This window comes from Puma concolor, chromosome F2 (assembly GCF_028749965.1).
Source record: "Puma concolor isolate L17-30 chromosome F2, mPumCon1.1.hap2, whole genome shotgun sequence".
NCBI classification, from domain to species: Eukaryota; Metazoa; Chordata; class Mammalia; order Carnivora; family Felidae; genus Puma; species Puma concolor.
The window spans coordinates 786,467-803,246 of NC_141684.1; the positions used below are offsets into that span (position 1 = coordinate 786,467).

The 16,780-nt window shown below is 58.6% G+C and overlaps 1 protein-coding gene across 1 annotated transcript; it reads right to left on the reverse strand.

Moving 5' to 3' along the window:
• Positions 1–14,588: 14,588 nt before the first annotated feature.
• GRINA (glutamate ionotropic receptor NMDA type subunit associated protein 1) lies at positions 14,589–16,773 on the reverse strand. The gene is made up of 6 exons (XM_086695050.1): positions 16,440–16,773; positions 16,231–16,343; positions 15,962–16,162; positions 15,718–15,846; positions 15,412–15,555; positions 14,589–15,307 (listed from the first exon to the last, which is right to left on the reverse strand). Exons 1-6 carry the CDS (start codon positions 16,771–16,773, stop codon positions 15,158–15,160), a joined length of 1,071 nt encoding a protein of 356 aa, XP_086551176.1. The 3' UTR covers positions 14,589–15,157.
• Positions 16,774–16,780: the final 7 nt, after the last annotated feature.

A 16,780-nucleotide genomic window follows, 5' to 3' on the forward strand; every position in this document is an offset into this window, starting at 1 on the left:
TGCTCTTTGACCTGCTCTTCCTGCCTCCAGCCTCACCCCTGCACAGGCAGCATGTGTGTGTGTGTGTGTGTGTGTGTGCGCGCGCGCGCGTGTGTCTCCCACAGCTGCCAGGGGAGGGACCCCCCTGGGGGTCTGACCCCCCACTGGCCCTCGGCTCTGTTCAGAGGGAAGACCCAGGGTGGTGTCCCAGGAGAGGACAAAGGCCCCGCCGTACGGTCTCCACTCTGCATTCTAGAGTCCAGCACAGGCCCTGGCACATGGTAGGTGCTCAGCAAACGTGTGAATACAGTTTTTATTCAACCCTTAAATTTTGTTTTTCCTGGAAGCATTCTCCCCATGAAGCTGGAGAAGATATGCTGGCAGGAGAAACAAGGCAGGCGCTAACTGGCCTGCTGAGTGTCTGAGGATGTGCCCCTAGGTTTCTGAGGGACCGGTTGTCCCCTCCTGACGTTGTCCCCTTAGGACTGCGATGGCCCCGCTCATCCAGGCAGGGCCCGACCAGCCGGAGCTGGGAAGGGGTGCCTCAGGGGAAGGTCTCTCCAGGCCTTGGCTAGAGGCAGCGTCTTCTTCTGTGAGTGTCACTTGGTCACCAACCCCACGGGTCCATTCGGTCGCTCCTCAGGAAGGGCCGAGGGGCCAGCGGAGACCAGGAGGCCTCTGTCGGTCTCTGGAGCGCGTTAGCTACAAAGAGCTTTGTTCGGAAGGCGCCAGGAGGGGAGAGCCCAGGCGGCCTGCAGGCTAGGGGCGCCCAGGGCCGGGGCTGCTGCAGGCGGGCGGCGGGGTTCCGGACCCTGGGCTCCAGGGCTGGGCCTCCCAGCCGCCTCCCCACCCCCCCCCCCCCCCGCCCTGACCCTCCTTGATTCCTCCTCCTTCTTCAGACCTCGGCTTGCGAGCCGCCCCCCTCTTGCAGGCTCTGCCTCCCGCTTCACTGTGTCTCCTCCCTGCGCCTCGCCTCCTCCATCTGTCCAATGGGGTAACGACGCCTCTCTTCCCCCTACTGCCCTTCCGAGACCCCGGTGAGCCCCAAGGTGCAGCAGCCTGTATCGTGTCCCTGAGTGCACGACCAGCACTTTCTCTCACGAACCCTCAGGCGGCAAGAGCCCGGGCCCCGCCTGTCTCTGCTGCGTCCTCCACCCTCTCGGCCTCCAGAAGTCCAGCCTCTCCGCCAGCCCTCGTCTGGGGCACCTCCACCGCCTGCACCCCCTACGGCACCTCTTGGGCTTTAGGCCCCTCCCCCAGAGCTTCCCCACCCCTCACCCACCTCCTGTGGGCTGTGTCCACTCAACGTGCCACGTGAGCCTCCCCTGCAACGGACCGGGGTCTGAGTGGTGCCTCTGTGGGCCCCACAGCCAGGGCCGACCTGCTCCTGGTGGGGGCGGGGGGGCGAGGGATGAGGAGTCGGCCTCTGCCCAGCCCTCACTTAGCACACTCGCAACGGACCTTTCCGAAGGAATTCTTATCAGGAACCTCCAAGAACACAGAGGGAAGTGGTGAGCCACAGAGGGCCTGGTTTTAGGCCCAGCTCGCCTTCTGCTGGCCGGTGGCCGTGGGAATGTGCGGTCACCGCAGGCTGGGCTGATCGCACCCACCCTCCAGTTTGTCTTCTGGTTCGATGATATGTGAAGGTCACTGCGAGGTCAGGCTTGCACGTGGCACCCGACACCTGGCCCCGATTACGGGCTTCGGAGGCTCGGGGTCCCCACGCCCCAGTGCTGCCGGAGGAAGGGGCCTGAGGCCCATGTCCCTCAGATGGGGGCCCTAGGGCCCCCACCCCCCCTTCAGCCTGTCTGGGTCCCTGAGCCTCAGTTTGGGGAATAGTGCGCTACACGTTTCCGGCCACAGGGGAGTGGGGGTGTCTCGTCCTCAGAGCGAACCCGACACAAACACGGAGGGTTTTGCCTCAGTGCTTATTGCAAACGTGCACTGTTTCCCTGCGGCCCATACACGCGGCCGGTCCCGTTCGTTGGCGTGCATTTCGCCCACGAGAAACGTTAGGTGGAAGTGGAAAGCAACTGCTGCACCCAGCCGGGCAGACCAGGCCGCGTAGACGCGTGCCAGACACCCGCCGCCGGGCCACGCCCGACCCCGCCTGTCGCAACTTCCCAGCTGGTTTCCCGATAACCGGCAGGCCCCGCCCCCGCGCCCCCACCGCGGGCGGGCCTTCCAGTAAACACCCCGGTCGGTCGTGGGGGTGTCTGTGTGTCCTCACCAGTCGGCAGGCACTCGTGCGCCGGGACACCGTCTTCCCTGGGCTTCTGCCCCCTGTCGCTGAGGGTGGGGACTGGGGGCGGCCAGTGACCGCGCCAGGCCACTGATTCGTCCCCTGTGGTCTGGCTCCGGCCACCCCCGCCCCCCACCCCGGCCGGGCTGTTTCTCTGTCCGTTCGCAGCGGCGTCCGACGCGTCCCAGCTGCGTGCACATGCGCTCGAAGCCCTAGGCACACGGTGTGGGCGAGACTGGAGGGGTGCCCGGGCACTGAGGGCGAGGGTCCTGCAGGGGAATGGGGTGAGGGGGAAAGATGGGCAGGGTGGGCCGTAGGGCCTCGGAGGCGGTGTTGTCGCCGAGGGCGGGGGATGAGGAAGCAGAGCAAAGGTCCTGAGGCAGGAGGCAGCACCACACACGGAAGGACTGGGAGAGGACTGTGGGGCTGGACGGTGTGGGCAGGGACGAGGAGGCGCCGTCAGCGAGGGAGGCTGCGGTGGGAGCACAGGGGTGTAGGCAGGGGGCAGGGCAGGGTGGTTTGGAGTCTGTGCGGCGCCAGGCGGGTGAGGGCCTGGGAAGTGCTCGAGGCACCAGCTGCTGTTCGCCTGTGGGAGCCGGATGGAGGTGGAGGTGCTGTGGGGAGTGGGGCAAGCCGGCGGGCAGTGCTGAGGTCCATGAGGGGCCACCGTGCCCTGGGACCGCCTCAGGACAGGGTGGGCAAGGCCTGTCAGAGGGGGCTAAGAAGGAGTGTGGGGCAGGCCTGCACCCCTGGGGGAGGAAAGACACACTGGAGCCTTGGGCGGGGCGGGGGGAGGGGGAAGAGGTGTGTGGATTTGAGCCCAGGGCTGGGAGGGGAGTGCCCCCAAGGTAGAGTCCTTGTGCGGGGGGCCTGTCGCTGCCATCTGGAGCTCGCGCTAAGGGGGAGCCTCAGTGGGCCTTGCTTTGGGAGCCTGCAGGCAGGAGGCGCCTGAGGAAGGTTGAAATCCTGGGGGGCAGTGCCTGCAGGGGTGAGAGGAGGCGGCCAGGGGGGGAAGGGGTGGGCAGGACCGACAGGAGGGGCGGGGGCCTGAGGCTCCGTGACCGGGACCTTCCAAGGGGAGCATTGGAGGGGCGGGTGGACAGAGGGCCAAGGGGAGACGGACAACAGGTAGAGAGATGCTGTTAGGGCACATCCAGGAGGAAGCCAGACACTGGCGGGAGCAAGTGTAGGTCCCCCCCAGTGCCCCAGGCCTCCTCCTGGCTGGTCCTCGGGCCGGCCGCCTTCTGCTGAGCGGCTCTTGTGTGAAGAACTGGGGACACAAAATAAACGAGAACTTGTGCCCCGAGTTCGGTGTCTTCAGGGGACAAAGCGGCCAGCCTTGGCAGCGGGGCGCCCAGGAGGGCAGGTGTGACGCCTGACGAGGGGGCTGGGCGCCCAGGGAGGGCGTGACTCCCGCTGGCCCAGTAGGACCTTGGCTGCAGGAGCCACAGCCGAGATTAGTACAGGCAACGGTAGCCTTTGGGGGGCCTTTAAGCCGGGAGTGAGGTCCTCGCCTGTGTGTCTGGTTCAAGACTGGAAGTGGGGAGGCCGATGCTCGAGAAGCTCTTGCAGGGTTCAGGCGGGAGCCGCGTGGGCTTCAAGCAGGACCGAAGCACCGTGAGTGGAACGGGGGTGGGGTGGGTGGGGGCACAGAAGGAAAACCGCCCTGTGCGTCGTACAAGGCGAAAGAGGCAGATCCCGGAAGACGGGCATCGGTGAGTGAATCACCTCTGGCGGGGCTACTTCATTTTCTCGGTGTCCCAGACCCCCCGGGGGCTGTCCCCGTCCCACCGTCCCCTCCGCACTGGGCTCCGGGAACGCGGCCCGCTCTCTAACGCACAAGGCAGTTCCACAAGGGCTAGATCCGTTGAGCGCCAGTCGGGCGCCGCATCTCGCGCGAGGCATCGGGGTAGCCGTGGTCGTGCCGCGGCCACTAGAGAGTCACGTGAAGTCGGACGCACCTGCCGGCGGACAGGCCACCGCCACACGGGGGGCAAGGGTTCTGCTGGAGGAGCCCCGGATGGTGGGGGTCAGGGGAGCGCTCCAGGGGGACGGGTTCTCACATCTGATCCACCCGGGTTGAAGGAAGACGAGGTGGGGACGACGTGTGTGGCTGACGTGTGCACGGTGGGGGCGAGTGGGAGGCGAGGGCGGTGGCCGCGCAGGCATGTCACGTGGGGCCTGAGGTCACATCAGGATGTGACTTCATCCTGAGCGCTGAGGGCTGTGGTTCTCACCAGGGGCTCTGCATTCGGAAGCGTGGGCGGGGGCGGGGGGGTGGTTTTCCTGCCGTCACAGGGACTTGGGGTATCAGTGCCCTCCTGTGCTGCGCCGGGCACTCTGCCCAGACGACGGGGTGTCCCCTATGGTTAATTTTCTAATTGCGCTGCCTTGTGGTCAGAGGACAAGGTCAGGGGAACCGGTATTCTGTGCACGCGCCACGATTTACACGCCCGTAATCTCGTCGGCAGACGTCTAGCCGCTTACGGGGTTCTGCTAGTGTAAACGGTGACACGGCGAACGTTCCCACGTGTCTGCAGACGAACACGTGCAAACGTTTATCCTGGGCACACGTGCAGATTTCCGGGTGGCAGAAATGCAAGTTTTCCACCTGACAAGATAATGCCAAACTCGCTTACTAACTGACTTGCTCGCCAACGCACAAAGTGATTCCTGGTGCTGCGTGACTTCTCCGACACCTGATATGCCGGGCTTGTGCATTTTTTCTGGTCGAGTGGACATTAACTGGCATCTCGTCGCGGTCGCGGCCTCAGTCGTGCAGGTGTTCGTTGAGCGCATACGCTGTGCCCGCCATTACTTGCCTTCCCCTGATGATTTATGCGGCTGGACCTGCCACTGTGCGTGTTGTGGCCGTTTGTGGTCGCTCTTCTGTGAAACAGCCGTTGCGGTGTCCCCCAAGGGGCCTCAGTCTGCGGGATACCCAGCCCCGGCCACAAGGTAGCCAGGGGTCTCCCTTGGCATCCGTCTGCTCACAGGGCAGGAAATGGAGCTCGGCCAGCACCGCAGCTGCGTCTTCCTTTTCTGACGGAGTCACGGAGCCGACAAGGCCACCTCCGTGGACCCACAGGTGCCAACTCACACTCAAGATGGTGAGGTCCACGTTGGGCAGGGCGAGAGCTGCCCTGGCCTCCAAAGCTTGCGCCTCACGGCAGTCGTCGGGCCTTGGGCCCTTCCGCGGACGGAGCTTCTGGGGTCCTGATTCGAGAGCCACTGTCCCCCAGGGGGCTCAGAGTACGGCTTCCCTCGGGCATTGCTGCTTCCTCTCCACTTGCTCCCTGTCCACGGGCCGCTTACCAGTAGGGCAAAGCGTTACCATAAGCAGTGCTGCGAGTCAAACCAACATTCTACCTCTACCTGATTACCGGGGGTGCACAGGGAGTTCACCGAAGGTCACACTGTCAAGCAGAAGAGGAAAGGGTTTTGTTAATCTTTTGCCCACATTCACACTTTATTTTTTATCTTTTCCACGTTCATGTTTTTTTTTTTTTTTAATTTTTTTTTTCAACGTTTATTTATTTTGGGGACAGAGAGAGACAGAGCATGAACGGGGGAGGGGCAGAGAGAGAGGGAGACACAGAATCGGAAACAGGCTCCAGGCTCCGAGCCATCAGCCCAGAGCCTGACGCGGGGCTCGAACTCACGGACCGCGAGATCGTGACCTGGCTGAAGTCGGACGCTTAACCGACTGCGCCACCCAGGCGCCCCTTCACGTTCATGTTTTAATTTGAGAGACAGAGGGAGAGAACAGGCGGGTGAGGGGCAGAGGGAGAGAGAGAGAGAATCTTAAGGGGGGGATCGATCCCGTGACCCTGGGACCGTGACTTGAGCCAAGACCGAGCGTTGGACGCTCAACCGACTTAAGCCACCCAGGAGCCCCCACGTTCCTATTTGAAAAATCACCTTTATTGAGGTATAATTCTTATGCAATAACATGTACCCATTTTAAGCAAACAATCTGATGAGTTTTGACAAGTGTATGTACCAAGTGACCCCCACTACAACGAGGGATAAAACATTTCTGTGACGCCAACAGTTCCCTTGTGCGCCCTTCCCTGGCAAGTCCCGCCTCCAACCCCTGGGCCTAACAGCCTTTTTTCTTTTTTTCTTTTTTTAAAATGTTTATTTATTTTTGAGAGAGAGACAGACAGACAGACAGAACATGAACGGGGCAGGGCCAGAGAGAGAGGGAGACACAGAATCTGAAACGGGCTCCAGGCTCTGAGCTGTCAGCACAGAGCCCGACGCGGGGCTCGAACTCACGGACCGTGAGATCATGACCTGAACCGAAGTCGGACGCTTAACCGACTGAGCCACCCAGGCCCCCCCAGCAGTCTTTTAATCAGACAGTGCGTATTCTTTTGCGTCTGGCGTCTCTTGCTCAGCGTTCTGATCTTGAGATCCACTCACGGGGCTGTGTTAGTATTACTGGCTCACTGCTCTTTATGGCTCGGTGGCATTTCATCACATGACTGTGTCACAACTTATCCACTCACCTTTGATGGACATTTCAGGCATTTCCATTTTTGGCTCTCATGGATGAAGCCCACCGTGAACATCTGTGTATACATCTTTGGGTAAAAATCTAGGAGCGACGTGGCTAGATCGTATGGTAAATAGCTGTTTAGCGTGGTAAGAAACTGCCAAATTGTTTTCCAAAGTGGTCGTACCTTCCACGTTTCTGCGACCGGCACATGACAGCCCTCGTTGTTCCGCGTTGCCGATGTTTGTTATTGTAAATCTTTCTGTTTTCGCTGTACTGGTCGGTGTGGACCGGTATCTCGTTGTGGCTTAACTTGCATTTCCTTGATGCCTAACGATGTTGAAAATATTTGCGTGTGTTTGTTGGCCCTTTGTGTATCTTCTTTTATGAGGTTCCTAAAGTCTTTTGACCATTTTTGAAAATTAGGTTGCGCGCCTTCTGATTCTGAAATTGCAGAAGCACCTATGTGGTCCAGATATAAACCTTTGTCAAACACGTGCATTGCACATATTTTCTCCAAGTTGTGGCTTGTCTTTTCATTTCCTCAGCAGTGTCTTTTACAAATTTTTTTTAACATTTATTCGTTTTTGAGAGACACAGAGAGACGGAGCGTGAGCAGGGGAGGGGCAGAGAGAGAGGGAGACACAGAATCCGAAGCAGGATCCAGGCTCTGAGCTGTCGGCACAGAGCCTGATGCGGGGCTCGAACCCACGAACCGTGAGATCATGACCTGAGCCGAAGTCGGACGTTAATCTGACCGAGCCGCCCAGTGCCCCTCCTCAGCAGTGTCTTTTAGAGAGTAAAAGCTTTTAGCGAAGATTTTTTTAGTGGTTCACGCTTTTTGCGTCTTATCTAAGAAAGTTGCTTATTCTAGGGTCGTGAAGAGATTCACCTGTGTTTTCATCTAGAAGGGTTTTTTTAATATATAAATTTAGCTTTTATATTTGGGTCTATGAGCCATTTCAAGTTGTTTTGTGTGTGATGTAAGGTAAGGATCGAGATTCTTTCCTAGTGGTATCTGCTGGTTCCATCAGATGGAACCATTTGTTTAAAAAAATACGTGTACGTCTCTTTCTGGATCCTCTATTCTGTTCCACTCACCTGTGTCCTCCTTATAATTATTGTCACTTCACAGTAAGTCACGAAACCAGGTGGAATAGCTTCTCCAACTTTGTTCTTTTTTCAAAACTGTTTTGACTTTTCTGCATCTTTTGCATTTCCATTTAAATCTTAAGACGTTTGTCAATTTCTACAATAAAACCCCCTGGGATTTTGATTTTGATTTTGATTGTGTTGGATTTCTATATCAATCTGTAGAGAATTGACCTCTTGACACCCTAAGTCTTCTGATCTATGAATGTAAATTTCTCTGTTTAGGTCTTTAAAAATACCTCTCAGCAATGTTTGTCATTTTCAGTGGACGTGGATTGCACATATCTTTTTAAATGTATTACTGTGTAGGGGCACCTGGGTGGCGCAGTCGGTTAAGCGTCCGACTTCAGCCAGGTCACGATCTCGCGGTCCGTGAGTTCGAGCCCCGCGTCAGGCTCTGGGCTGATGGCTCAGAGCCTGGAGCCTGTTTCCGATTCTATGTCTCCCTCTCTCTGCCCCTCCCCTGTTCATGCTCTGTCTCTCTCTGTCCCAAAAATAAATAAATGTTGAAAAAAAAAATAAATGTATTACTGTGTAGAAAAGGCCTGAGACCACGCCCCTGAGAAAGGTCTTTCTGCAAGGCTGGCCCTTGCTTCTCATCTAGCAGCTTGATTTCAGGAGGATTCCCACAATTCCCAGAACCGATAGGCTGAAGGAACTGTGCCTAAGCTGTTCGTTCAAACGACATGGCTTCGGCCGAGCGTCTGCTTTCCTTCTGAGAGTCTGGGGGTTGCTACAGAACACGGGCAGAGGGTGCCTATGTGATCAGCCCCTATAAAAACCTTGGGCGCTGAGTCTGCAGTGAGCATCCTTGATCGACAACATTTCACACACGTGATCCCAGCTCCTTGGTCAACGAATTAGGTTCATCTTGTATGACTCCGCAGGGAGGAGACCCTTGAAAGCTTGCACTTGACTTCCTTTAGATTTTGCCACATGAGTTCTTTTCCTTGCTGATTTTGCCTTGTAGTACTTCTCTTTAATAAATCCTAATGGTGAGTTGGAGTAGATGCTAAGTCCTGTGAGTCCTAGCGAATCATCAAACCTGAGAGTGGTCTTAGGGAGCCTCTGCCATAGTCCCTAAGCACTTGATGGGTTTTTTTAATGTATATATAGTTAACACATACGTATATAGAGTTTTAAAATTTCACGTTCATAGCAGTGAACAATTACATAACGTTTTGAGCAATATGAGAATTTATTTATACGACACACCTTTACTATCTTACGGTTCCGTAGACGAGAAGTCTGATAAGTCTTGATGGGTTAAAAACCAGGTGTAGGTAGCACCGTGTTTGTTTTCAGAGGATCTCGGGAGAATTTGTCTCCTTGCTCTTTGCTGGTTCTGGAGGCCACATGCCTTCCTTGACTTGTGGTCCTAATACGTATATGACTTTTAAGTAATTAATTTAGAGAGGCAGAGACAGAGGGAGAGAGAGAATCCCAAGCAGGCTCCACACCGTCAGCACAGAGCCCACGAACCGCGAGATCATGACTTCAGCCAAAATCAAGACTCAGACGCTTCACTGACTGAGCCCCCCAGGAGCCCCGCGTGACTCTTTTATTGTTGACCTTGTGTACTATGATCTCGTCAAACTCATTTGTTTGTTCTAGTCGTCTTTTTGGTAGATTTCAGAGGATTTCCTGTTTACGTGGTCGTGCTGCAATAAATAAACGTGCCCTTTTTTCTTGCCTTATCATACTTGCTAGAGCCTTCAGTATGATATTTTTGTTTTTGTTTTTGTTTTTGAGAAAAGTCACCTGACATCTTTATTGTTTTGGGTAGGGGTGCCAGGAACTCTTTACCATCACAGGCCTCTGGCTGCACAGAGTGGAGACGGCCCTGGGGTGGCGGTGGCCCTGGGGTGGCGGTGCTCCTAAGGTGGCGTCCACCACAAATCAGAGTGACACTCGTAGATTGTGTGCCAGCCGCTGCTGAGGTGGCCGGGATTCTTGTGACAGTGGACTGCACGCAAGAGGTGGCCGGCCCCGCTGGCTAGATCTCTGCCTCCCGAGCACCAGGACACCTTGGCCATCGGCCCTGGCCCCACGCTCACAGTCCTGTAGCACAAGGGGTCTCAGCCTTCAGATTCTGGGGTTCGGCCCTGAGCGTCTGCCTGTGTCTCCCAGTCAGGAAGCTGGGGCAGTCCCGCTGTCACTTGTGGCAGATGGACAGACACAGTGACAGCTCCTCTCAGGCAGGGGCCAGAGAAGGAGAAGGCCCCTGTGCCCAAGTTTCCCCTTTTCATAAGGGCGGCAAACACACTGGATTAGGGGCCCACCTTACTCCGGTGTGACCTTGTCCTAACTCATTACACCTGCTGTGACGGGATTTCCAGACAAGAACACACAGCGAGCGCTCGGGCTTAGACTTCAACGTGTGAGTTTTGGAAAGACGCGTTTCAGCGCATGATCATGGGCTCATAACAGAACCTGGGGAACTTTACGAGGTCAGCATAACGCTTTTGTGTCAGTTTTGGTAGATTGCAGGTTGATGTATCACTGGTTTTGGAAGTTTTTCAGGCATTATCTCTTCAGACGTCCCTTTTCCGCTCTCTCTTTTCCTTCCAGAACCGCGCCTACCTTGCAGCCTCCTGCCCCATAGCAGAAGCACATGTCTACATTTTCTCTGTCCGTCCCTTCTCTCTCTTTGGGAGTTGGGATGTCTTCTATTGACCTCTGGGCTCAGTAATCCTTTCTTCTGACTTGTCTAATCTGGTCTTAAATGCAGCTACTGAATTTTTAGTTTCACCTAATTGTAGTCCTCCATTCAGTTTGATTCTTTACATAGATTCCAACTCTCTCGGGGAATTCTCCACATTCTCGTCCATGTTTCTCTACTGCCCCCTCCAATTTTTTCTTAACGTATTAATCATATTTATTTTAAAGCTCCCCTTTTTTTGCTACCTCCAATCTTTGAGTCACCCCCAGGTCTATTTCTGTATCTTATTTTTCCTCTTGGAAAAATAGTCATGTGGTCTTTTGAAATGCCTAGTAATTTTTAATTAAATGACAGCCTTTGTGTGTTAAAAAAAAAACAACAAAAAAAAAACCCTGTAGAGACTCCGGATGATGTCATCTCCTTACCAGGCAGACAGAAAGGAGCTGATTACTTTCAACCACTAGGGACAGAGCTGAATCCAGCCTGGGTGTGGTTCTGGTTAAGGGTCTGTGCTTTAGTCCCCCAGCTGGAACCCTCCAGGCTTTCGGTCAAAAGCCTGGGGTCTCACCAAGCCTCTTTCCCTCGTGGGTCCTGGATGCTAAGTCTTATTTTTTTTAGCACGACCTCTCCAAGTCCCGTGGCTGTAACTCTTCCCTCACAGCTGAGGTGGTCTCTCCTCACATTTGTTTCTTACACTGCTGTTCAGCGATGTGTACTTAAAACTATAAAAGTATTTTATCCAGTAGTCCTGTGTGTTAAGAGTGGGAGTTGAGACCCCAGGTCTGGACTGGAAGTCCCTTGAAGGCATATAAGGGGGCTCATCACCATCTGCAGTGCTAAAGACGGGTGGGGTTGTGGCCTCGACTCGGGAGAAGGGTGGAGATAGGAGAAATGCCACAGGGTCGTGACAGCAATGGGGGTGGAGAGGATTTTTAAAAAAATTTTTTTAATGTTTATTTATGAGAGAGAGAGACAAAATCCGAAGCAGGCTCCAGGCTCCGAGCTGCCAGCACAGAGCCCGATGCAGGGCTCGAACCCACGAACCACGAGATCATGACCTGAGCCAAAGTCGGACACGTAACCGACTGAGCCACCCAGACGCCCCAGGGTGGAGAGGATTTTGAACCCATGCTAGCGTCCTCCCCGGACCGGGAGCTGGCCGGGCCACAGGAACGCAGGCCAGGGCGGGATGAAGGAGCACAGAGGGCACAGACTGGAAGGAGGCATTGCCACACGAGAACCTAAGGGCGTGGAGGTTGCCATTTCGGAGGATGTGGATGGTGTCACAAAGTGGGTCGGAGGGGTGAAGACCCCTGGGGGAAGAGGCGCCTTCAGTGCTGAAGACGGGAGCTGAGAAGTTGTAGGGAGAGGGATCTGCATTTTGGACACGCTAGAAGGTCTCCAGGGCCCCACACGCCCGAGACCGAGCGAAAACAGTCAAGAGACAGAATGTTCTGCAGGCGGAAGAGGCCAAGCTTCTCGGGCCGGGCCTCCCCTCAGTGCCTCCTCTGCCCCCGCCCTGCGCCTTCCCCGCGGGCCCGCTCTCATCGTCCTGCCTCCACTCAAACCACTGCCGGCCCCTTCACTGGAGGAAGTGCTTCCTCGCTGCCCACAGGGTAGACTCCAGACTCCGGAGCCTTCTTTCCTCGGTTGTCCGCACCTGGCCCTGACCACCCATGACTCTGCACGCTCCCCCCTTTCTTCCATGTGGTCGTGCCAGATGTGCCTCAGTGCGTTCTCGCGGGCTTTCAGTTTTGCCGTCCGCCCTCCTGAAAAGCCTTCCCACTGACGCTGAAGCTGAGCCAAAGTCCTGAAAGCCAAGTCTGTCTCTGTCCCTGGTCCTGGGGCAGCCAGCGCCACGTAAAGTTCATGCATTCATCCTACGGCTGACGCCTGTGCTGTGCCTGGGCCTGCACCGGGTGCTGGCCCCGGGCGTTAGAGAGCTGGGGTCCTATGCCGGCCTCTCCGCGAGGCTCTGCACGGCCACTGGCCGTGTTGCTCGGCGAGGAGCGTGATGGAGGTGCGCACTGTGTCTGTTCATCTCTGGAACGAGAATGGATTTAACGCTGACCTGCGTAAATAGACATTTCGGTTGGAGAATAAATTAGCCTTCTTTGGCCTTAGTATAGTTGGCCACGACCGTGCCCTTGGGTGGAAGCTCACTGGACACGGCTGCACGTGCACAGGCCCAGCTTATGGCTCAGTGCGGCGAGGGGACCTCAGACCCCAGGGAGCCGCGGGGTCACAGGAGTGGTGCTAGAGAGGACCTATGAGGGGGGTTGGCCCTTCTGGGCGACGTGGGGAGGGCGTAAGGAAGCAGGGACTTGCTGCTGGCCCTCGTCCGGCCCCTGCCCCGCACCTCCAAACCCTGGCCGTCCCGGGGAAGCCGGGCGTGTGCTCCTCCAGCTCCTTGAGAAAACACTGTCCCTGCATGTTACGCTTGGCCATTATTCCGGACTTTCGTTCACCTCAACCGACATTCTCCTTCACCATGTGAGCACCCCGTGTTTCTTCCTCGGCACGAATCCCTGATGGGTCTGTGAGCGAGCACTGAGCGGGTTCCTGCATGCTTAGAGCCCCGGGTAGGGCGGGGCACCTGCTCAAGGAGCCCGCAGCCGAGGGGAGGCGACAGAGGGGAGCCGTGCTGCCTGCCTGGCAGAGTGACAGAGGAGCACGGTGTCACATGAAGCCACCGTGGACTCCAGGAGGGGCCCCGTGGTGCACAGCCTTGCCCCGGGGAAGCGGGGCCTGCCTGGGGCTTAGGCCGTGCAAGGTCAGGCCTGGGGGTTGAGCGGCGAGGGGACGGGGAGGCCAGCTGGGCAGCCAGCGGGCAGATGGCAGGGCCTGTGTGCTGGGCAAGGAGGGTGCACTTCATCCCACTGGTGACCATCAGAGGGTTTCAAGCAGGCAGGTGGGATGATCGGGGTTTTGGAAATACACCTGGCCGGCAGACGGCTGGTGGATGTGAGCCCACAGGTAAGCATGGGGAGGCCTTCCCTGGCAGGGGAAGGTGGGTAGGGAGAGGACAGAGGGCAGCTGTGGCTCTGGCCTGGGTGGCCGGGGTGGAGACCATTGGCAACGACGACACAGCAGCAGGTTGGCGGGGAGAACGTACTCGGTTCAGGCCCCAGTCGAGGTGCCTGTAGACAACTTGCGGTGCGGGGGTCCCTTCACAGACGCTGGGCTGCTGGGCCGGTTAAAGGATTGGGTTAATGGGTGGGGGGGGGGGGGGGGGGCTGGTGGGCGGAGGGGCCCCAGGAGAGGGTTCACAAGCCAGGCTGGATGGGAGGGCCCTGCAGGGGGAAGGCCGTGGTGATCTCAGGGCAGGGGGCTGCTCTGAGGGAGCCGGGCCCTGGGCGGTGCAGGAGCCCCTCTTTCGAGGTGTGAGGACAGGGACAGCTGGCTGGCCTCTGGATGCGCAGCCTGGCGCTAGGGTGGGCGAGGGCCCGGAAGTGAGGGAGCAAGAGTGGGGGTGGGGTACCCAGAACAAGCTGGGACTGAGGCGAGGCCAGAAGGTACAAGAGGCAGGCCGAGGGACCCCACTGGCCAAGCCCCTAGTCTTTGTCCAGCTTTCCGCCAGGGGCTCCGGGCCGCAGGTGTGTCATGGGGACGGCATGGGGAGGTGCACGGCCTCTGACTGAGGCAGGCGCGGGCACTGGTGGGCACGCTGGGGCCTGGCAGAGCCGGACTGTGAGGGGCACCATGGGCCTGCTCTGTCAGTGGCCTGTGCTGCTCCCGGGCCCAGGGCTGGATGGTGAGGGTCTCGCAAGCCCTTCGTCTGTCGTGCAGTTCCCAGGAGTGCAGGGCAAAGTCACCATCCCCTGGCCCCATGCTTAACCTCAAGAGGCCTTCAGTTTCCCGTGCGAGTCTTAGGCCTAGACCTTATGGTGCGGCTGGGGAGGTGGTGGGTGGGGTGCAGGTGGAGAAGGGTTGGCTGCTGTTCTGTCCTTGACCTCCCCTCCCAGCAGGCCAACCTGCTCCTCCCTCTACCTGGTGATGCCGAGAGCTTCTGCCACCCACAGAAGCGGCCGTGCCAGTGACGGGAAGGCAGAGAGCAGAAGGTCCCGTTTATTGGAATTTTAAAGACAGCAAGACGAGAGGAAGGCGCCCTCCTCCCCTGAAATACTCTCAATCTCTCTGCCCTCAGGGCTCAGCACAGGGACAAGATCCTCAGCCCTCAGGCCCCCAGAGGGCAGCGCTCTGGGGCGGGGGAGGGGAGGGGAGGGAGAGGGTTCTCTATGCCAGGCATGGGAGGGGGCTGGAACCGGAGGGGAGACGTGCACCCGCACCTCCTGGCTTCACCCCTCTCCCCTGGGACCTGGTGTCGCCCCCAGACCCTGGGGTGGGCTGGCAGACAGGGCTCATGCAACAGTGAGTGGGCAGGAGGAGGCATGGAGACCTGGCCCCGCTGCCCTGTGGCGGGCCGGAGGGCTAGAAGGGGCCATGCTGGCCACGGCGGGTCCAGACAGAAGTATCTGCAGTATACACACAGGAGGGTCGGAGGGGGGGCCCCTCACTCCCAGGCGGTGCCCAGAGAGAGAGAGGGGAGGTATGATGGCACTGCCACACCAGGGGCAGGGTCCAGGCCATCCAGGCCACCTGAGCGGGGCCCGGGCGCGGGCTACTCCTTGGCGCGGCCGATGATGGTGAGGATGTACAGGAAGATGTTGATGATGTCCGTGTACAGGTTCAGCGCGGCAAACACGTACTCCTCCGGGCTCAGGGACAGCTGCTTGTTCCCCAGCAGCAGCTGGGTGTCCACTGCCAGGAACTGCAGGCGACGGCAACGGGTGCTGTTGAGGGACAAGCCTGCACGCTGCGCACCGCCCCCCCCCCAGCCCCCCCTCCCGGGGGCCGCCCACCGCCTCGACTCACGCAGGTGAAGAGCAGGGCGCCCAGCGAGGCGTACACGATCTCCAGGATGCGGTTCCGGATGAAAATGCAGAGGATGGCAAAGATGACCAGCACCACCATGCTCACCAGGAGCACGCCCATGCACGAGGTGAAGTCGTAGCGGGTCTGCGGGCAGGGGGGAGGGGGGCCTCTGGGTGCACGCCCATGCGCGAGGTGAAGTCCTAGCGGGTCTGCGGGCCGGGGTGGGGTGGGGGGCGAGGCTCTGGGTGCCGGGGCCCCTGGGAGGCCTCTGGGCCCTCCGCAGCCCTGCCTTCGGGGGCCCCTCACCTGCATGGAGAAGATGACCACCGTGAAGCAGACGGTTGTCGTGATGCCCACGGCCATGATGACCGCCTCAGTGTTGTAGAAGCTGGCGATCATCCCCACCATGTAGGACAGGCTGACGGTCAGGATGGACTATGGGGAGAGGGAGCCTTGGGTTGGGGAGCCGCTTCCAACCCCCCACCCCCATCCTCCTGTGGTGGGAGCCCCCACCCCCCCAGAACACGGGGCGGGGCAGGGGCGGGGTTACCAGTGCAACCAGGTTCCAGGGGTGCTTCCGCCGGAAGTCTCCGCAGCAGCTGAGGACGATGAGGGAGACGAAGAAGACTGCATAGGACACATAGTACGTCCACACGTTCTCCCGGACGAAGCCCTTCACCTCCCCGACAAAGGTGAACACGGCCACAGTGGACAGCGTCACGGACAGCTGCAGGGTCAGCACCAGGAACACCTGGGGAGGGAGCCAGCTCAGAGCCCCGCCCAGCGCAGCCCCCGCCCTCCCCGGCCTCTTCTGCCCACCTTCCGGATGAAGGCCTGGCGGATGCTCTTGTCATCCCAGTTGGTGGCAGGAAAGTCCTGGTTGTCGTAGTAGGACGGGGGACCCTCTTCATGATAGTTTCCACGCTGAGGTGCTGAGGACCAGGATGGGCTGGGTCAGTGCCACTGGAGGGCACCTAGAGCCCCTGCCTCCCCCCCCCCCCCCCCCCCGCTTCCGCCCCACTACTCACAGCCAGGGTCCTGTGCCGGGAAGGCCTGTGGTTGTCCGTAGGGGTTGGGGGGAAAGGGGCTCTGCGGATATGGCCCCTGCGGGTAGCCCCCTTGAGGGTAGGGGCCCTGAGGGTAGCCTCCTTGGGGGTAGGGGCCCTGAGGGTAGCCCCCTTGAGGGTAGGGGCTGGGGCCCTGGGGATACCCTGGCTGGCCATATGGGGAAGGCTGGAAAGGGGGCTGTGGGTAAGGGGCCCCCGGGTAGGGAGGCATGGAGGGCTGGGGCCCCCCAGGATATCCAGGATTGGGGGGAGGATAGCTGTCCCCAGACACCAAGAAACTCTTTTCATGGGGCATGGCCTCA

Bases quoted from the DNA above. Each gene is read 5' to 3' on its own strand.
- GRINA (XM_086695050.1), bottom strand. From the start codon at position 16,773: ATGCCCCATGAAAAGAGTTTCTTGGTGTCTGGGGACAGCTATCCTCCC. The intron at 16,163-16,230 runs GTGGGCAGAAGA...CTCCCTCCCCAG, and splicing joins GCCAGGCCTTCATCCGGAAG to GTGTTCCTGGTGCTGACCCT. The intron at 15,308-15,411 runs GTGAGTCGAGGC...CGTCGCCTGCAG, and splicing joins GCGCCCTGCTCTTCACCTGC to TTCCTGGCAGTGGACACCCA.